We start from the raw sequence: 22679 nt of genomic DNA, 5'->3' as shown, positions 1-22679 counted from the left end.
CCAACAGAGGAGCCAGCAGACCCCAGTGCTATCCTCAGCTCTGTTACTGAATTGCCTGTGACCTTGGGTGATCGCTATTCATGCCTGTGCTTCATTTCACTTGTCTGTAAAACAGAGATAATTATACTTGCCTTCCTCTCCAATGAACTCCTCTATCAGTGGGTGAAAAGTGTCATAAAAGAAGTGAGAGGAAATATACTTATCCTCTAATTTTACATCTTGGAAGACTGTTAGCCAGGACATTATTCTAACAGATATTCTTCAGCTCTAAAACTACAGCAACAGCAGCAGATGTGTGTGATTTCAGTCACATATGGGGACCAGGGGCTATATTTATTGATTATAAATGCTCTCCTAAGAATATTTCAGTCAATCCAGGTGTACAAGAGGAAAGACTTTTTAAAAGGTTTGCAAATTCATGGTGATCCTTATATTCTTAAAATACACCCATACAAATAATAATAACTAAAAAAAAGTTTTAAGAGAAAAAAAAATCAAAATGATTCCATACAATTTTGGAGAGTGTAAGTTCAAAAAAGGTTGATAAAATAATTGCTTTCCAAATGAGAGAGAGGGATAAAATCAAGGCACATAGATAACCAAGTGCTTGCAGAATGTATATTCCATATACAAAAGTTTAAGAAATCAAAAGGTACAACCTCACACAGTTCAACAAGCAGAAGTGCAAAGTCTTGGACCTGGGTAGGAACAACTCCAGTCACCAGTACATGCTGGGGGCCACCCAGCTGGAACACAGCTTGGCAGAAAAGGGTCTGGGGGTCCTGGTGAACACCAAGTTGAACATGAGCCAGCAGTGTGACCTTGCAGCAAAGAAGGCCAGTGGTATCCTAGGCTGCATTAGGCAAAGTGTTGCCAGCAGGTCAAGGGAGGTGATCCTTGCCCTCTACTCAATACCCCAGGTGTGGCCTCACCAGTGCTGTGTCCAGTTGCTGGCTCCCTAGTCAGTACAAGAGAGACACAGACATCCTCTAGAGGGTCCAACCAAGGGCCACAAAGATGATGAAGGGACTGCAGCATCTCCTGTGAGAAAAGGCTCAAAGAACTAGGACTGTTTAGCCTGGAGAAGAGGAGGGTCAGGGAGGATCTCACCAATCTCTATAACTATTTGAAAGGCAGCTGCAAAGAGGATGGAGCCAGGCTCTTTTCAGTGGTGCCCAGTGACAGGACAGGTGGCAATAGGCACAAACTGAAATACAGGAGATTTTTGTCTGAACATCAAGAAGCACTTCTTTACTTGAGGGTGACTGAACACTGACACAGGTTGCCCAGAGAGGTTTTGGAGTCTCCCTCCTTGGAGATCTTCAAAAGCCACCTGGACATGGTCCTGTGCAACCTGCTGTAGGTGTCCCTGGTTGAGCTGGGGGTTGGACCAGATGGCCTCCAGAGGTCCCTTCCAACCTCAGCCATTTTGTGATTCTATGAACAATTCTAAATGCAACATGTCACAACAGAAAGCAGAATTTATAGGGATAAATTTTGCCATTTAAATCTTGGAAAAAGTTCCAGAAAAAAGAAATATACTGAAATGTTTTACTTTGGAAGTCAAAACTAAATACTACTACTTTGTAATATTATCCTGTTTAGGCTGGTCAATTTGTAAGAATTTTACATTATTTTTTATCTCCTTTTTTAGATATTATTATTAAACTTTACTTATCTTTTCTAATTAAGCTATCTGATAAAATCTCAATATTCCTTTTGTATGTCAAGATTGAAGGCAATAGAATAATACCCTTCAGTAACCACTAGGCTATGCTAACAGACAACTCAACTGACATATACTTTAAAAAATAATGCATGTTTTAAATGCACATGGATATGCAAATGTACTTCAAAAGAAAATGCATTAGAAGAAGGTATTTACCACAACCCACATCTCTTGAGTGGATTAACCTGTCCTTCTTGGGTTTTCAACCCTGATTTAATTATGAGTTAAGGACAGGCAAATCAGCCTCCCTGAAGCAAACACTCCCTAACATTGCTATTCTAGATTGACAGAAATAAACAAGATTTTAGCATTTTATAAAGGAAATTTATAGGCCTTCTTTTTTTTTTTTTTTTAATTTCTTCTCATGATTTGTTTTAGATTCAAGACTGTAGTGGAAGGAATGAATAGAAATGTTTCTATTGTATGGTTGGATTAATATAGAAGATAAATCTCTTGAATGTACTTTGCATTTTAGACTAGGGAAAGGTTACTGAAATCTGTGAGAATACATTAGAAATGATGAGAAAGGAATCTGAAGTATCATGAATTGCCAATACTCAGAACTGTTCTACAATTTCCCCTTAATGAGTGACATTTACCTTGTCATTACTCAGAATATTCTACCAGTGCATGCTTCCCCTTCTAATCTATCGACAGGGTTTAATTAGAAAAGGATTGTTATGTATCCTTCAGGTTGTTTCATACTGTGACAGCCTTTCATGCAAGCATTAAAAGAAATATCTGAAATAAATAGTAAGATGCAGTAAGATGTATACGAGTAGTCTTTATTTTTTAAGCATATACCTCTTTTTTGCAGATGTACAAATCAACTGCAACTGAGATTCATTATAGTGTTGAATCATAAGAATTGTTATTTCTTGCTCTTAGAAAGGTTTCAATTTGTATTGAAAAAAAAATCCAAGTTTGTAATTTCATTTGAAATATAATTATTTGTTATGACGGAAATTTAAAGAGGGAACATGATCTGAAGGTGCTGCAGTCCAGAATATGGTTTGTGAATTTAAAATATCAATCCAATTACAAGACAGTATAATTTATAAAACTGAATATTCTTGAAGCATAAATGCAAGACAGGTTTTGAAGACTGTCAGCATGTCCCATGTCAATAAATAAAGTCAGTTTTAAATAGGAGAAACTTTTTCCAAGAAATAAAATTGTAAACCCACAATTAGTTTGGGCCCATCGATTTTACTGATCCTGCAGAATCTGAAATATTTAAGCATAGCTCCTATATCTGAGAAACAGGTTTCATATTACCTTTTTTTAAAATTTAATTTAATTTTTTATTTTTTTTAATCTTGATATAGCATTCGTCTAATAAGATCCCTCTTTCTGAAATTGGCTGTGTGGTAAGATTTTAATTTAATTTTGAATACATTTTGAGATTCCCAGCTGGAAGGCACTACTTAATGCCAACAGATTGCCTTTTTCTCCAATGAGACAAATAGGAACCTTGTGTGTTTGCTTGTTAACTCTGCCACACGGTTAATGCAAGTTGTCTAGTTGAAAGATTGGGCAAAGGTAAAACATGAGATGTTTCTGAAAAAGAAGCTGAAGAATTACAATGTAAGGTGGATAATCACACTAAGTACATTAAAAGCCTGTTATTAAAATACAACTTGCCCAAATGACAAAAGTCCAGAAATAAGACTGAACACACCCTTTCATTTTTCCCCTTTTTGTGTACACTATGACACTGTGCTTAAATATCTGACTACATACCAAACAGGGAAAAGGAAAAAGAAAAAAGAAAAAAGGAAAAACGTCCCAGTACTTTTTACTCTTCAGGATAGCAGCAGTTGCCTTCCAGCTCTTCAGCAATTTACTTTCTCCTATGGCCTGTTTCACTGCATGTTATGCAAACACCAATTTATAGCCAGAATCAAGTTATTTGCTTTTCTACCTCATGCAGGCTCACCAGAGAGCTGCAGGGCCTGGCACCACAACAACACTGGCTGGCAGAGTGCAAGCCTCTGGTCCTGTGTGACTGAAGCGGCTGCTGCCTCCCTTCTTCCCTGAGCTCATTCTACCAGTTGCTTTCCAAGATTTACGTTCGTTTATGACAACTTCACAACTAAACTGAATTAATAAAACTTTTATCTATATGTAGATTTATAGGCCAGTTTCCACTGATTTCAGCTGTCTTGTGAATGTTGGGCACCGCTATGAAATCACATTCCAGTTTATCAAACTGAGCACAAGAAATGAGGGACATATCACCAGCTACTACAGGTGGCAGACTAGTTCCTCCGTTTAGCACAATCAGGGATAAAAACTAGTTCTTCCAGACACCCCTCAGCTACCTGCAGCACAAAATATTCCTCTGCCTCCCATAATACTCTCCTTCATTTGCTGCATGTTTTCCAGCCCCTGCATAAATGAGGATTTCTCAGATAAATGAAGAATCAGTCCTGAACATGAATAGATTTAATGTGTGATGAATTGGACAGGAACCTCTCTTGAAAACATAGCAAATGTCCACTTAGTACAATGCTTTTACTCACAGAGGAAGTCAAGAAAAGGCAGCAGACAGTGCCTCAGTGATGTCCTTTCCTTACATTAAGGGTTCCTGAATTTAATAATTCTTCTAGCAGTTTGGTTATTTCCCTCCAAATAAACACCCTCTTCACTCTCACTGCAACTCCAGTGCTGTCATAAAATGTTTCATCCACTCTTTCAATGGTTAATATAGGCATCATTAACATTTTATTTAATTTCATATATATTTATGATGGAGGAGACCATACAGCTCTCCGTCAGTGCCCTGACTTTGCTAGATAAATGTGTAGGTAACAATCTTTATAGCTAATGGCTGTAAGGAAGGGAAACTATGACTGACCTTGAGCATTTTTGGTGGGAAGGTGAAAACCAGTTTTTGCCTGGAGAATAGTGACAGCAGTGACCCTACAGTAAAATGGAGAAGTAAACAACTGTGCCAGAAGATTAGTATCCAAAAGCAGCGTGAGGAAGTAACCAGAAACAGTAGGTGAAAATGATGATTGAGTTAAATCCCTGAAAGTAACATTTTATTGGAAAACCCCTGTAATGTTCATACAAGAAGACTAGTGACATAAACTAGTATGGAAAAGCAAACTGGATGGTGAGGAAGACCCTCTGAAGACCCCACAAGAACAGCCCCTGCCTGAGCCAATCTCTGTGGAGAAACCTGAAGCACAATGGGAGGAAGCACTGAAACCTTATCCTTGTTGCTGGACCCCGGTCAAAAAAGCTGCACGCTATACCCTAATTTTATCTGTGGACAGCATGTGGATCAGCAACCTGTCACCTGCTGGGAGCGATGCTCCCGCACAACCTCCCTGAGGTAGCTGTAAAATGAAGTATACAACCATGCCAGGTCACGTGCGAGTTAAATGAATCTGTTGTGTACTATTTGTTACTCATGTGGTTCAACAAGTGCTTTGTTAAATGCTACTGCTATACTAATTTCAGTTGTTATTGCCCTATTAGTTTCTGTCAATAAAGTATTAGAATTAAGCAAGGGTTAATCTGTTTCACTGGCAGAACCACACTCACATTAGTTGGTTGCCTGTCTTAACACCCCGTGAAGAAATCTGAAGTGTTGCAGACAGGTAGAAGGAATTAAAGGTACTGAGAGTCACAAATCAGTCCTTGTATCCCAGCACTGTGTATGCTTTGTGACAAACCGCTGAAGAACATGGGCAGCACTGTGCCATCTCTGGACTAACTGAAGCAGTGAGTGCTGCAATACCTTACAGCTCTAGAAGACTGAAATCATGCTAGTGGACCAAATCCAGACATGTATGTGTCACAATGACCAAGCAGGGAAGATGGAGGGGACTGACAGGAGAGCATCACATTTTAGTACAGAGTAACACCTTTCTCTCCTCCCTAAGCCCTCTCCACTCCTTCCACCTTACTCATATCAGCTTGCTCGCTCCTGCAACATGATCCTATTTCCCTTATACACGGATTTGCAGCCCTACTTCAAGGTCTTCTCATCTCAGCCCCAATCTCTAAGCACAACAGTTTGGGCCACCCCTCTGTCTCCATGCCTGGTTTCCCTCTCTGTCCTCCCAATCTCCTGGTTACCAACTGCAGGCTGCAGCCAGCAAGTCTCATTGTTACAGTCCTGATCAGTTCTAGTTTTCCCAAAACCAAAATGAGGGCTGAAGTAGGTAAATGGGAAATTTCAGCCTAATTACAGCTTTGCCAAAACTTATGTAAGGTTTTTTTTTTTTTTTTTTTAAAAAAAAAAGGAATAAGAAAGTATCACATATGGGAAATTTTCACAACTGCAACAAGCAGAATATTAACAGGGAGAGATTAAAAAGAAGTCTAAATAGTACAGCCATTGCTAATTATATATTAACATCTAGAAGAGTTCTCTTTTGAAATGTACTTCCACTGAATTCAGAAGAAGTTAGAAAGTTGAAAAAGAACTCTGGTGATTGCTTTATAACAAGAGACAGAGCCCTGCTTACTGCAGGCAACATTGTCTGCTTTTGCAGTCGAGATGAGGAATAGTGGTGGCAGTTAGGCAGGGGGCTGTTTTTAAAAATAATCTATTGCATATAGTTTCAGTCTTAGACAGAAAAACAACCTTAAACTGGTACACTTACCCAAATGCTTTTCAAGAGAAACACCAGACAGTGGACAGAGGAAGAAAGGGAGAGACAGTGTTGCAAATACCACCACACTGAGGTTAATAGAAAAACGTTAATTTCCTTAGTATTAAATTTGTTTTTTCCAAAGTGCTACAAATTACAACATTTAAAACCAGTTTCTAACTGGTGCTGTACTTTTAGTTTTGCATGTTAGTCAGCTCATCATCTGTCTTTACACCCCACTGAACTTCTGAATTGGACGTTATTCCTGACTATTTCAAACTTTTTGTATAAAAGAAGGATATAACAATTCCATGCCATAGCAACTGCTGTATAGATTTATATTGTTTTACAATCTTTATATTGTTATCTATATGCCGTTAAATACAGGCACAGAGAAGCAAAAAAATAAAATACAGGCAGACAGAAAATGGATACTTACCCACAGTGCTTCATGTGAGGTGGTTTATCCATTCTCACTGCCAGTTTAATTTTCAAGTCACTGTCCTGGCTGTTTTTGGGGACTATCATTTTATGTAGATCAGGTGACTTTGAGCTGTTGGATGTTGGATACAACACTACCTGCAAGTCATAAAATAAATGCTTCAGTAAGCTGACAGAAAAAATCTGCTATACTTTAACAGAAACTTATAAGCAGTTCAGATACTTGTTGCATCTCCTCCAACATGATAGACAACTTAAAAAAAAAAAAAAAAGGTTTCATAAATCTAGTAAACCATTTGATGCAATCCTAATACAATAGAAGAATTTTCAAAATGAACTGACTCATTTATTAGAAATGGAAGTCTTCATATTATGACTTTAAAAAAAAAATCCTGCATTAGTTCATTCTGATTTAACAGTTTTAAACAATGAGCAACTGTTAACACCTTAAGATGGCCACATAGAGTTAAACAAGAGCCTAAACTTTCATATTGCTCAGTGCACTACTGGGAACACACGATTGAAACGATATGCTATAGCACTAGTTACCTAGTGACTTAACTAGTGACATTGCTTGAGCGAATAAGACCAAAATATGCTCTTTCTTACTAACTCCATTATTGAATCAATACCATTAATAAAAAGCAATTATAGTAAAAATTACAGAAATCAGAGATTAATCCCAAAGCATCTTTGCTGCAAATGCATTATAATAAATATAAGACACCATGTCCAGTTCACATGCAATACACAAACATTTTGCTAAATTGACAGTGAAAGACAAAAAAAAAAAAAAGAATTTTAAAATACTTAACTGAAACATTAAAATTATCAGTAAATTTATATTACTTATTAAACATTGATTTTAGACTACTATTGGTCACAAACTGTTAAATATTTATTTACCATCCAAAAAGCTTATCCATTTATAGCTAGTACAATTCAATATTACTGCTTAATTAAATCCTCAACTATAGTCACATGTTTAGCAGTTAAGTGTTGCTGAAATATGATTTCCCTTCATTCTTATTATGAATACTACTTCTAAATCAATTTAGACTTTAATACAGTCTAAACACATTATTTCGGAGACTTTTGTAACATTCAGTGAGTTCTGAATTACCATTGTCACAAAACAGTATCTAAAAAAATAACAAAACTCTGAAATGCAGTGTTCTCCACATCTTTTATTTTTTGGAAACTGAAATTAATCACAAAGTTAACCACCAAATTAATTTCTTATACATAGTACTTGTGTCATATATATAAAACACAATATACTTTCCCCTCTGTTATCAGGAATGTTAATCAAGGATTTGAGTAAGAATCTTCAAGCAAGCATAAATCTAGTGGTTATTATGAAGCCCAAAATATTACAAGTGTCATTCAGATATAATCATCTGAAAGATGACGTAAACCGAAGGCCTTCAGCTCCTCATACTTTGCAGAAACACATTCCTGCACCCCAATAATATAAGGGGCAGTAGCAAAGCAGAAAAATACAATGCATCACCCCTAATCAAGTGTGCAACTTCTATGGCAGTGGGAGAAATAACCTGTCAGAACTATTGAGTACATTCAGTACCTTTCAAAGAGATAGAAGAAAAAACAATATATTCGTTGTCATAAATCAGAAAGTGATTTTTTTTCTTTTTGCAAATGCATAGCAAATACTATTTATAACAGAGCTTACTCCCTCCCTCCCAAGAAGCATGTTCATTTTCCTTCTAAGTAAAAGTCGTCCCTTGAAGAGCATTATGAGAATGGCAACCTTTGAGTTCTGAAGCCTCAAACAGAAACAACTTTTAGCTTGTTTACCTTTTTAAATACAAGATTATATAAACAGAATTATTACTCATTCCTTGCATTTAATCACTTGGCATTCATATAGGACTGTAGGTGATGCCATGAATTTTTTCTTTTCTACAGGCTGTAGTTACTGTTCTCCTGTAACAGCTTATTACCGCTCATGCATCTCAAGTGACATCTTTCTCCTGTCAACTTTTTGATTTTTTAGAATGCTGATGAAAATATAAGCTGACAAGTGTATAATTAATTCATAACTTCAGTACTGACAATTCCTTTTCTGAATTTTTAAAGAAGTATTTTGGAGCTTTGTTTTCAAACCTCTTACAATGAGTAAGTATCTGGCAGAATACTTAGATATGCACTGTGTTGTGTTTGTATTAAACTTTGCCATTCCTTCCAGCTTTAAACAATGAGAGCTAAAAAGACTAGAGTCTACAAACTGTATTTCAAGAACTTTATCATCAAACATTTTTATCATTGTACAAAAACACCCATTTACACATGCACACAGAGTATTCTGTAGGTATTAACCATCTTCACAGTAACCTTAAGCCTAATATTCCTGTAAGGGCAAATCCTAACCACTGTGTATCGTATCGAGTGGCACAAATTGTGAGCTCTGCTGAAATCACTGAAACCAAAACACTGTGCAAACTTCTCAAGACAGGAAAAGTTGCTGAAATTTGGAATAAAAGCATCTTCTCCACAGTGATGCAATGCAATATTATTTCCATTGCCCACTGAGAAACTTTCCAGACTGTTTGTCTCAGATGTACTTTCTGCATGTTTATTGGATTTTAATCTTACAGATGTAGCTCTAGGTGTATAGTCTACTTATAAGAAAATAAAATGGTATCAACTCATAGCTCTTCTCTGGAGGACACAAAACTCACCTACAGAATACTCTTTCACTATGCCTAATATTTCTAAAAGTTTTATAAAATCCCTACTACATCATATATTTCTGAATTAATTTTTGTTTTGTGTTGTTATTTTATTGTTCCTATACCTGTGAACATCCTCACTGTAGATTACTCAGCAGTAGCACAGGAAACTACAAGTTGTTATTCTAGGACTTTTTAAAAATAAGTAACCTAACAGGTAATCTGCACTAAAATGCATAATGTGCTATTTATGACCAGAATATTACTACACAGCAAACATAGCTGCTGTGCATTGCATTGTGTAGGCCAATTACAGGCAATTTAACAGTATCACAACACTGAGAGTTGAGGTAAAACAGTAAATCCAATCATCTCGTGATCATTAAAAATACACAGCTGTGGTCTGGTAACTGACTATGTGAAATAAATACAGAAATCTTAAATGTTATAGAGCAGCACACTTACATATTTGTGCAAGGGAAGGTTCTCAAAACACTGTTTCTCTATTGCAAATGGCTGATGCAGAGTTTCTCACCTGGACCCGAAGTATCACAGGTTGAAATATATTCAGCTAATATCACTCCAGGACTTAACTAATCATCATTTACTGTAATTCAGCTGCGTGTTTAAGTCCCCAGCAGGATCACAATACAAGATGTTATTTGAAGTGCACCTAAGCCAAAGAGTTAATCCAGCTGAACAGCTCTTAACTCTCCTCTATCTTTGGCACATTGATCATATCCTCCTTTAAAAAAAAGCCTTGAAAGAAGGGGTGAGTTGTGCAAAATACCCTGAAAGCTGAAACAAACTGAACTTGTGACAATCTTGCTTTCTCAGAGCAGATAAACAAGCAGAAGGTTCAGAGTCAAAAGCGCTACACAGAAAACATCACTATTCTTATGGTTAAGATAAGACTCTCGAGCTAACCATCCCTGGTCGCAGCTGTCATGCTGTCAAAAGATAATACAGCCTTCAAAGGGGACCAACAAAACTAAGAGACCAGCTGAGCAGCAAGCTGGAAACACACTTGAGAAAAATCAAGAGTCAGGATAATCTCTCCTTTTCCCCCAAACCACACACACAGCTCAGTTCAGTTTCAGCCAATTCATGTCCTTGCATCTCGGCTGCTCCCCTTTTCCATCCCGCCCTTTCCCTCCCAATATTCAGGAGCTGATCCCAAGTGCTGGAGTTACCTGCCCTTCTAACCCAAGTATTCAAGCTAAGAAAGATTTAACAAGTTGGGGTGGTCTAAGACACATTTTGAGATCTCAGGCCTTGGGCATCAGACCTTGATAACTGGAGTAAGTCTGAGCAGACTACACTGAGTTTTGGATCCCCGTCACAAGCAAAGAGATGAAAGTAAAGAAGTAGCTACTCCATAATGCCCCGGATGACTGGCAGATGACAGCTGATATGCTATGACAAAAACAAACCAAGAAAATTCCCCTCTCACCTTCAGTACACCTCACACCAGTTGGCCTTAAAGAAAATAAAGGTGCAGCCCAGTAACAGCCTCTTCATAACACAGCCTGTGACATCTTCAAAAAACAGACCAAACTGTCAGCTCATTCCTTTCCGCAGGGAGGTTGCCAATGCCCACCGTGTCCCCATCCTGCCCTGCTCCCTGGCTTCAAGGACCTGCTCCGCCACCTGCTCCAGGGAGCCCGTGCTGTTCCAGGCACCCAGGCCCACAATGCTCCCTGAACAGCTTCTTGCCCTTCTTTCTTCAAACTATATAGTCCCCAGTGGGAAAGACAGAAGAGTTTAAAACAATTCCCCATGCCTCACTTATTCTTCCAGAGTACAAGTAGCACTACAAATTATTGCTTTTTGTCATTGACGAAATGCACTTTTTATTTTATTCCATATCTAGGATGAAAAACTTCAGCCTGAACAGTTGAAGTCTGGCTAAGTTACAAGCAATTGAAAACTGAATCTTATGACACATGCCCTTAATCATAAGTAGGACTGCCAGCTCTGTTCAGAATAAGTAATACACACAGACTTATGCAAAAAGCCCCAGGATGAACTGGAGGAACCAAGTTCTCCAACTCCCATGCTCTACCCAAGACACTTCTGCAGCAATTTGTGCTTATTTAAAACAATGTAAAACACTAAGTACCCTGCACATAAGATGATATGCTCCTTCAACTGTATTGAAGCTTTCATCGTGCAACAGGACTAATAATTCATTCTATGGAAGGCTTTTTCTTTTGTGTTTTAAAATGCAGTGATTTGAAAAGATAAATGATGCCAGTGCAAGCAGAGAGGACAGGCAAATTTTATGTTATGAAATAATCACCCATTATTATTTGGCACATACAAATTTGTGCTGCCAGTCATTGTCTGAGCAAAGATCATAGGCAAGTTCCTTAGTTAAACAGTCTGATTGACTGATCTGAAAATAGTGTGCAGACCAAAAATTAATAAAGCTGGTCTGGGGCAGAAAACATGACTAAAAGTAGTTTAGAGACCTTTTAATGTTACGTTGTTTGTGCAATTCTGGCCATATACCTATTTAGGGGACACTCCCCTGCTTTTAACAGAACTTTTGCTTCTGATAGACTTTACTAACCCTTCTCAAGCCACCTTCCCTCACAACTTGATAGTTTGGAGCTCTTCCCAGCTACATCAGCCCCTTGCCCACATACAGGTTGATGTCAGCAAGCCAGAAGTTGCTGTCAGTGTGAAAAGAAGTGAAGTTCCCTTCAGTGTCCCACCAGCAGGCTACAAAACACAGCACTGCACTCAAGTCCTTTATGCTTCTGAGTGTGAAGTCATGAGTTGCTGCCACCAGGACAGTGAAGCACAACCAGCTCGAGAAGAGAGACAAGACTGGAGGTAGAAGTGGAATAAGGAGATGACTCTCTTAAAAGTGACTCCCCTTAAAAATTAAGGGTTAATAAGATCTTGATCAGCAAGGGAGCATATGGGGATTTTATGCCAGCTCCATGATCTCATCTACTGAGAGATCTCTTGCTTTTCAGCTACGATTGTATTACAGCTGAAGCACTCAGACAAGGCTTCGGGTAACAGGTGGCTAAAGAGAAACAAAAATCAAAGAGAAAAACTGAACAGGTGCATAGTGAAAGAAGAGTTTGCAATTTATACATTCAATGGATACTGATTGCTACCATCTGAATACTTACCTGAACAGATCTTCCCAAGCAGCCCCTTCCCCAAACCTAAGAGAGAGCATGCCTGAATGAAAAACAGCTTGAGAATTTCTGAGAGGCACTCGCAGAGGAGCTACTGAGAAAAACACTGTTAGCATGGGAACGACGACACGGAGCCAGACATAATGCGGTGCTGACAGGCAGACTTCTCGGGGAACAAGAGAAAAGGGGGGTGGAGGAAGCAATCCGGTATCATTTTCCAAACTTAAATACAGACCTGCGAAATCTCAGTCATTTCTAAATGTGATGGAGAAATGTATTTCCCGTGATGGCAGGCTTTAAATTAATGTATTCACAATATGAAACTGTCGCTGCTCAGAGGGCCTTCAGCCACAGCACAAAAGATAAACAACAAGCCCAGTGCAGTCAGTGTTCAGAGACTAGGCAGTCGTGCAAGTATGGGTACCTAACCAGCAAGCTATTTCGTAATGTCTTTAAATCAAATCAAGAAGAACAGTACCAACAAAACAAAACAAAACAAAAAACAACCATGTAACTGCAAAGCTAATTATTGCCGGCTGCAGCTGACTGTGACAAGCAGGTTGGGAGACAATAGTTCGCTTTTAATTGAATAGTCAGAGCAAGGAGATTGAAATATTCTTATATTCAGAAAGTACCAGTAATCAAACACCACCTGCTGTTCTCACATTGTATTCACATGTGTGCTAAGCAAGCACAATGGCTGTCACTTTGAATTACTAGGTTTGAACATCTTCATACACAAAGTACTGAACAAGGAAAAGTGGTGTCAGATCCCTGAGTTTCAAAAACCACCGGGCTGATTTTTCAGAAGTATTTACTCCAAACTCTGCTTCTTCATGTTTCCTCAGCTGTTGCACATACAAACGCAAACATTTCTATCAATTCTGCCTTTTGTATCTGTATACATAACTACTGAGGCAGCCAGATCAGTGTCACCTAAAAACAGGGACAAGCATTTCAAAGATACTTGATTAAAGTTTTGAACATTTCGCAATTAGAACAAACTTAGCCTCAGCGACACAACCTGCCTCGCTTTCTAGAAGTTAAATTCATTGGCACGCTGGATGCTGAGGTCTGTACAATCACAGACACAGACCGTGACTCCAGAAGCTCGTGTTCTGTCAAATTCAAATCCAAATAACACCCCTTCCTCTCCTGTTCAGCATGTTTTTCCACTTGGTTGTTTCAGCAGAAAACTGAGCTTATCCACCTATACTCCAGTTTCTGCAGAACAGAGAATAAAGGTTAAACTTTTCCTTTTTATTTAAAGATACTGAAAGCGGTCAGCAGGGAGCAAGAAAAATATCCCCTAACAAGCAAAATCTGCTCTCGGCATTCACAAATGGATTTATCTTATTTTTTAGAGGAAGAGAGTAATGTCAGACAAGTGCCATAATAACTACTACCTCCTGTTGGTTAAGGACATCTTAAATACCTTGAAAGGCGAAGATGTGGAATACAGGTAAAAAATTCCTATCGCTTTGTGCTCATCTGGTGATTTCTGCAGCAGATGCTGAGCAGCCACTAGTTTTTATATTCTAGATATCTATATTTTGTACTCTTTCTGAGGATAAAGCTGTAAGTATGGGCTCCCCACTTCACTAAAAGCATAAGCCTGCTTCCCTCCCACTCCAACACCAACTACGTACCTCTGGAAATCAGCAGTGCCTCCTCAAACTGAGGAGCTGTCACACTGAGATCAGGGCCTACATCTGGAGTTAATGAGTGTTAGAGACTGCTGTAACCTGTAGCAGAGCACGGGAAAAACTTCTCTGCAGCTCTGTGAAAATCCATCGCTGGCTCCACATTTTGCACCTGAGATCTACCTGCATAATAAGCTGATCCGTTGGTGCCAGAACATACCTTTTGTGCCTGATGGAAGCTCAAAATTCAAATCATGTAGCTTCTATTTCTAATTATAGATTAAATGAAGAAAACCTTCAACAATAACTTCAGGGTGCGGGAAATGCAAACTTCATTCATCCAGAAAAGCAGTATCAGGTCAAGACACGTTTTGAAGAAAGTACGTGACAGATGAGAACTTATGTCCACAGCAAGCCTACCTCAGAAATGGCAAGTTTGAGATGAATTTTTAATTACAGAAAAAATACCAGTGAAAGTATCTTCAGGCCTTTTCTGAGCATAACTAACCTAGCTGTACTCCAGAAAGTCCCTGCAGTGTATTGACCAGCCATGAAGTTAACAAACTTTCTTAGCAGAATTAGGTTATCCAGGGGGATCTGGCATCTTTCCTAAGGCTGCCTGAATTTAAATCTCTCAAACCTGAAAATGAAGACAGTGACAACAAAATACGCCCTTGAAAGCTTAGATGTATATCATGAGGGTACAAACTACCTTAAAATTATTTTGTCAAAAACCTGTCAAATATTCTCCCAATCTTCCCCTGAAGCTACCCACCAACACTGTCAAATACTCTGGTTGAATCACAAGCCTAAGCTGGCAGATTGCCTCTTCTCTTGGTTGGACGCGTCTACCACCAGCAGGTGGAAGGTGTCTGTCAGCAATGCCTGGGAGGAGCAGGAGGACAGACAGACAACCAAACAGGCCCAACAGGCCCAATGTCTACCATGACCAACGTGCCCTCTCTCATGTTCTCTTCTACTGCTACGGACCACATAGGGACTGTGCATAAGGTCACTGAGGGAGGTTTGTCTCTTACTGACTTGCAGAATCAGTCAGGAGTACCTTGGCAAAGCTGCAGACGTATATGAGGAAAAGCATACATATAACTGGAAGGAGAAAGCAGACAACTTATGTCTGTGGATTGTGTAAACGCACACAGCATCTCAATGCTACAGAGGACAGCAGTGTGCTGGCATGCACTACATTGTCTCCACGCCTGTTTAAGTGTGAATAAAATACTTCAGAAGGCATTTTTGAGTCAAGGATGGAGGCTGAACATTTTACAGATATCAGAAATGGATTATAAAATGTAAAATTAGTATGTAAGAATCTCTGAGGTACTTCTGTCTGCCATGCCCAGTCTAAGCACAAGCTTTAATGCAGGTGAATAAAAGGTGATGGCTTCTGTCCTTTGTGACAAGGAACAAAAAAAGCACCTAAAGGCAATGATTTTAATTGCCTAATTCTGGTACAAACTGCCAAACCTCAGAGCACCTGCTAAAAGCAGGCAGACTTTGTGTCAAAAAACAACAGCAGAGTAAGAATAAGCAAGAGAAACAGAAGATTACTTTTGTTCTCACTCACCATTTACATGTCTTGCTTTGTGTCCAGGAAAGCTGGATCAGACTCCAAAACCAGAGTGGTAAGCTCAGCTCTAGCCCCTCTCAATTACCTATTTATTCATTCTTTCTCCCTTTACCACCCCCCATCAAGAAAAGAGAGTTATTATCTTCTTTAAAATGGTTTGAACAGCTGAAAAATCCAGCTGTGTCAGAAGAAGGGCAGGAGTGAGAAGAGACAGGGAAAAAAAATGCAAATCAGCTGGGGCCATAGGAGACAGTTAAGGTGAAGTCTATATTCAACATTTTCCATTTGAAATGTTTCAATTCTTTAAAATCTTTTAAAACCATATTAACTTCCTGTTCCAGAAACGCAGATAAGCTGCAATCTAATAGAGCAGACCAAGGCCTATACCTGAACTTTGACTATTTAACACTGCAGAGCAACAGGCTCCAGATAACACTCCTGGTTCTTCTTAGCCCCTTATTTTGTTAATGCTTCTTGTCTTCTCTGACTCCTTGGCAATGATTGTACTGGCCACAGTTCACAACAGCCATATATTTCCTTCCTCACTGCCTTGCACTTTTGCACTGACTTTTCTTTTGCTTCTTTGGAAGGACTGAGCAAGCAGGGACAGAGAAGGAACTTCTCTGTGTTTAACAGCACTGTGCATTACTTTCAGCATCCTCTCCCCATCTCTTTTCATTGCTCCCAGTCCAAATATCACCGATCCTGAACTGCTCAGCTGCAAGGTCCTTCACCAAGCGACCTTGCATACATCTCAGAAAGACATAAGAGGAGGCAAGAAAAGGTAATACCGAGGATACAGCTCTGACCTTACAAAGGGTGCAGGAATGTGAAAGAATGTGTGGGAGAAGCGATTCTTAAGCAGCTGCCTGTGGTAGGAGCACGCCAAGTGGGGAAGAGCCCTGCTCTTCCTAACAAGCCTTCCTCGCTTGAATGAGAAACAGCCATGACCCTGAATACAAAACTGAGTGTTAAAAAGTGAGCTATCCTCCCTCTATTTGTGACACGTCAGAGGGGAGATTTTCAAAAGGAGATGGGGGCAAGATCTGTGGATCCTATCTACTTCTTTCACCAAATCCTCCTCTTTATATGATACATCGTTCTCTAACATCTGATTTTGGTCTAAAAAGGATAAATGATCCTCTCAAGATAGGGCAAATGGGAAAAGGGAAGCTAAAACAGTACAAGAGTGAGAACTCTTATTTTAATTCAACATTATCTCTGTCACTCCTTCTCCCCTTACATCGTTCCACCAGTTTTAGTCCTTGCTTCCCTTTCTCCAGTTATTTGTTGTGTGTTACATGCCAAGTCTGTTTCCCCCCTCTTCACATCTCATTGAATAACTAAAGCAGTGATACGTCACCAAGGAATTTTTTAAGAAAGGTTTGAAACAAGGCAAAGAAAAACACAACAGATCTACAGTGCACATTTCTGAAAAGCAATCCAAGTCAACATACCAGGTTTTGAACACTGAGAGTAGTCGTCCTTAAAAGAAAAAAACACTGTGTGGTAGAGCTGCAGCAGAGCAAGTGCTGTACCAAATCCCTTACACCATTTATGGTATACTTTGTCAATGTTCACATTTTTACACATAATTTCTCACATATTTCTCATTTCTACACATAATACTCACTCTTCCTAGTTCTTTATCTTCAAGTGCCAGAACCCCAGTGCTTTCTGTAAATAGTTTTACTTTGACAACAGGCCGAGGGTGAGTAGTGGTAAAATCTCCTTGAGTTCCCCATCTGCAATAAATAAAAGAACAGAATTTAAATGGGACAGAGAAAATACTTTAGAGTGAAAGGACTGTAATCTTTTGAACAGAACACACACTAATGCACTCCTAGAACATAATTTCCAAACTTCTGGAGAAGGGGGCAGGAGAGAGAGAGAAAAGGTACATTCTTGAACATCCAAGATTAAATATTTGCATGGAATTGGCTTTTCTTTGTGATAAGACAAATCAGGGTTCTTCTGTATGACAATCGTCATCAAAAATCAGTCATAAAATTGCTAATGGCAAAACTCACCCAAAGAACGGAAATTATATCATCGCAGGGGAAAATAGAATCAAGCAAGGAAGCAAGAAAAAGGTTTTTCTACTAAACATATTATGTTCAGTATATTGTGTATACAAATCACTCATTCAGCAAAGCATCAGGTCTTGATTCTAAATAAAAAAAAAAAAACACGCCACATATATGCTTATCTTTAGATGAATGGATATGCAAAAAGTATGATTTGAAAAACCTTATGTTTCATGAGATGTTACAGTTTAGTACAGGAATGTATGGGGGAAAAATGTAAACACAAATGTAAAAGCTGGAAAAATTGTTTCATAGTCATCAGAGTGGCTTTAACTGCAAAATAATTGCTGCCACAAGACTTCCTGTTTTTGGAGAAGCTAAATTAGGTAGACAAACTTCTAGCTGGAAACCTTTAATCTCAGTTGGTTTGTCAGTGCTTTCCCCTCTCTGTGTGCCAGGCGTACCAAAAAAAAAAAAAAAAAGTATACTAATTAGATTGTAACTTCCTCCAAGAAGGTGTTCCATTTTCCTAAAGAGTTGCACTGCACTCATTGCATTGATCATACTGATTTTGATTATGCTAGTAGGCACAAACAAAATGCAAAAAGTAAACACAGTTTCAGTTTCTCTTCATTTGTTTTTCCACTATTTAAGTTATTGTGATCATCAGAAACTGACTAAATAAAGAAAATAGGTGACTGTAAGAGTATACTCTAAAAAATCACACAAGCTAAAACTTTAGAAGACCTCATTTACAAAAAACGATATTTTAATTTTACTTTCAAGAATAATTTATCTGGTCTCTCCATTCTGGAAAATGAACATACAGCTGTATGATCCCTCTGCAAAAGGGATCTTAATAGGAAAAAGAGAATCTTTCAACTAACATGAATCACAGATTTCAAGACAAAATCTAGAAAGTAATATATAACAGAAACCAAAAAGTCTTAAGAAAGTGGTGGTTCTGCATAAAGCAGTGTGGCTGAACAGGTGGCTGAACTACAGACGTGAGGTTCACTGAAAGTTTACCAAATCTCTGTTCTATTCTGTCTTGGCTTTGCCTGGGTTAGACAGATGCTCTCTCTCTGTGTCCCTGTGTCTGTGGTGGATGTAGCATTAGTCTCAGCCAAGGCACTAATTGAAAAATTGAAACAGGGACTCTGTCAAGAAATTACCTTCCTCGGAGAAAACCTGTTTTGTGATTGATGATAGATGCTGTACTGGCAGGACAAGATAATGCCTAGCATTGCTGCTCTTCCCAGAGGCAGTCCCAGGGGTTAGGTTTTGTCACAATACAGAAATGAGATTTCCAAGAAGAAAGCACTTTCATAAAAGATGCAATTCTCTTATCTTCAGTCTCCCCTCAGATCCCACTACCCTGGAAGAATACTACATTGCAATCTCAAACACGATCTAAACAAGTTGTTAGCTGCACTCTCAAGAGAGGGGGCACAAGGATGTATTTGTCTCTGAGCTCCCAGAAGCCTGGAACTGTGCACACTACGAAGGACAGGACCACTCAAATAATTAGGAAAAACTCTTTCCTATTCAAAACAAAACAAAACAAAAACAAGAGGTTCTCTACAAAGATCTAGTGCTATTATTAACTCACAGACAGAAGAAGTAAAGAAATCAGACGAATCATCTTTAACATGAGAGATGATCACTGTCTTTGACTGACATCCTCCCACACCTTTTTCCAACTACAGCAGGGAATGAAAGTCCTTGTCTGAAAAGCAATGGTCTGGATCAATTCCCAAAGCTTAGTGTTCATGGTGGAAATATTCCATGCACTAATCTCCACGCTCTTTGCTGATCAGGACTTCAGCTAAGTCTTACAGCCTCTTATGACCATGTGAATTACCTGAAGTGAATTACCTGATAAAGCAAGTGGTCACAGACTTCTACTGCCTAGACTTGAACAGCATTCCTCAAGAACTAGCACTATATTCCATTGGAAAAGGCAATTCCAAGATTGCGTTCTTTAGCTTTTTAGCTTACTTGTAGGGATGTTATATACATCTCAGCTGCCAATATCACGGCAAACTTATACAAGGCTCATAGCTCATCTCCCTTATAATTCCCTGTGGATTACAAGAACCCAAGCACTGTTTGGTTGGAGCTTTGCACAAGTATCCTTTTTCATACCATTTGAAATCAGAACTTGGGAGAAAGCACCCAAAATACAAGTGGTAACATTTTAGTCTGCTTCTTCCAAGAATAAGAACGGGTATAAGAGATTCAATAGTCCAAAAAGAAACTGCTCTATCTACATGCTGTACATCAAAAAGGACATTATGTTATTATGCATGTTATTAATGCATCAGTCATTGATGCAGCATGAAGCAGAAGACAGACACTATAGCGTAAGCAAAATGTAAAATATTAAAACCCCATCTGCAGGCTAGCTCACATGAATACTGCTTGAAATAACAGTTCACAATTTGCATTTTTCTGTTTTGTCAATATAGAATGAAACACCGTAATAAGAATGGCCTTGCTGTCTAGGTGATCTGTATTTTGCATCACCGGCATCCACTAATAAACTTTTGTCTTGCTAAAAATAAAATACTGCTGTAAAGTTTGTGCCATGAATATAGCAAGATATGAGGTACTCAACATTTACTAATGGTGATCCAAAATAAGGGATGGAGTGAGTAAAATATCTCTGCTAGCCTATATATAAGCTAGCCTATTTTGCAATACACTTAGCTGTTCTGAAATCAAACAACACTGGTGCTCAAGATTTGACAGCTTTCAACTTTTTTCCCCCCCCTGCTTATTTTCTTTTATGATAGCTCATCATGCTATCAATTTATTTTTACTCTTTATTAAGTACTTCATTTTAACCAAGTTCCATTAAAATAGAATATCACACTTCCAGCTTCTATACCTGAAAGGCTAAAAAGTGCTATCAGATTTTCAGTGTACAGACCATCTTAAAATTACCCTATCATGTATTTGCAAACAGTAACTACAGAGAAGCTACTGTCCTATCATTATCCATGACTAAGAACTGTGCAGGTAAACTGCTTCAAAAACTACATAACACCAAGATCATAAATATAGCCTTCCAAGACAATAAATATGAATTTACTGAATGACTTGAAATTTCTATTGTAAAATTCTTTCAACTTTTTCCATATTTTTGGCTATTTATTCCATAACTATATATCTGTAAAAGGAGCTGTTAAGTTTTATGGTGAAGAACGGGTTAGGAGTTATTAGTTCCTAACAATTCATGGAATTAATATCTAAACAGTAATTACCATGGTCTGAATCTTGATCACCATTACTGAAATTTCTGATTTCAATTCATAGATCCTATGTGCTAATATAACTATATCCACTTGGTTTCTCAAAAATTAAACATTTTTCTTCCAAAACCCATTTGGATTCTATCAAATACGTTTATAGATAACAATTGAAACATTAAATTTTCCTGTTCTCACTTCTCCTTCATCTCATTGGAGTTGGTGTTGTGGAACATTTCCTTTAAAAGCCAAGCCATAAGGTACAGGCAGGTAAATAGTTATTTTTCTTTTAAGGTAAGGGTTGCACCCTGATATCTTCCCGGAGAAGGACACTGTAATTTGTATGACTGAATAACTTATCAGTTGTTTAATTGAACACTTTTAAAACTTTTTCAATAAGAACCAACAATGTGTGAATTTGAGCACGGAACGAAGAAAAGCTCTTTTCTTCGTATTTTACTTTTCAATTGCAACAACAGCAAAACATTTCCTGTTAGAAAATAAATCCTGCAGTTGACTTAAATTTTCATACAGAGGAGAAGGTAAGCCTGTATGTTCCAACCTGGCTTTCTGTGAAAACAGAAAAGACGGAAATTGAATGTGCCATTTTGATGTCATTTGAGACAAATCATTTTGCAGGTCACTTCTTTAAAGCTTGCTCAATTATGCAGATGCTGAACTGTAGAAGAGTGATAAGAAGTACAGGCAAATTAATCCACCTAATTTCTGAAATTGTTATTTCTAACAAGAAGTACATATTTAATAATTTTTTAACTATTCTTAATGTAATAGAAAAATATAATGTTTTCATATTTATACTAGCATATACTTTTACTACCAAATATGAGTAAGTGATGGTAACAGCAAATTAGCCACTTTCACAGATTCAGAGAAGCCATCTGTCCAATGAGTTTTGCTAATGTGCATGGTTTTGGGGCTAGATGTGACAACATGGGAAATGTCTGACAAAACTTTTGTCAAACAGTGCCAGTGTGGATCTCATTTGGTATTCATACTAAGTTACAAACATTCCCATTATTGTCTGCTCTTTGTTTTTGTTTTGTTTTTAAATTTTGCTAGAAAAATATCCAGAAGATGCAATAATTTCAGCACTAAATGCTGCAGTGTTCCACTGCATTGTCAGCTGCAGCACATGAACAGTATTTTAGACTTCTAAAAACCACCAACTTTAAGGCTAAAAAAAATCCTACCTCTTCAGGCTCTGATTTTTCTACATTATTTTCCTTTGTATTCATCATTTTTCCTGTTTCACCTACTTATTCTCTTTTCTGTAGTAATTTGAATTATTTGATTGATCATCTTTAATGATGATCACATTCTTTTCATTGCTGGTGTCAGAGCTACATGGGGCAGATAACATAATTAGTGACAGAGCCCTTTATCAAAGTTCATTGCCTTTCACTGCAAAAGTAGCCTGGATAATCCCACTCCCAGCAAGGCACTGGATGTTTATTTCAGGTGAAGACTTATCACTGTGTCACAGAACCCACTCTAAGCAAATTTATTTTTCTACTT

The 22679-nt window shown here is 38.2% G+C and overlaps 1 protein-coding gene across 15 annotated transcripts in view; it reads right to left on the bottom strand.

Annotated features, from left to right (window-relative positions):
- Positions 1-22679, bottom strand: part of CADPS2 (calcium dependent secretion activator 2) — a 315444-nt gene that overhangs the window by 143814 nt on the left and 148951 nt on the right. For all 15 annotated transcript variants that reach the window (XM_080575606.1, XM_080575607.1, XM_080575605.1 and 12 more), the window contains 2 exons: positions 17496-17607; positions 6779-6918 (listed from right to left, as the gene is read on the bottom strand). In XM_080575606.1, coding sequence (XP_080431732.1) covers positions 6779-6918; positions 17496-17607 — 252 coding nt within the window. The remainder of the gene's footprint in view (positions 1-6778; positions 6919-17495; positions 17608-22679) is intronic.

The sequence above is a fragment of the Anser brachyrhynchus genome (genome assembly GCF_964034855.1).
Source record: "Anser brachyrhynchus genome assembly, chromosome: 1".
NCBI classification, from domain to species: Eukaryota; Metazoa; Chordata; class Aves; order Anseriformes; family Anatidae; genus Anser; species Anser brachyrhynchus.
This window is presented reverse-complemented; position numbering and strand designations above follow the sequence as displayed.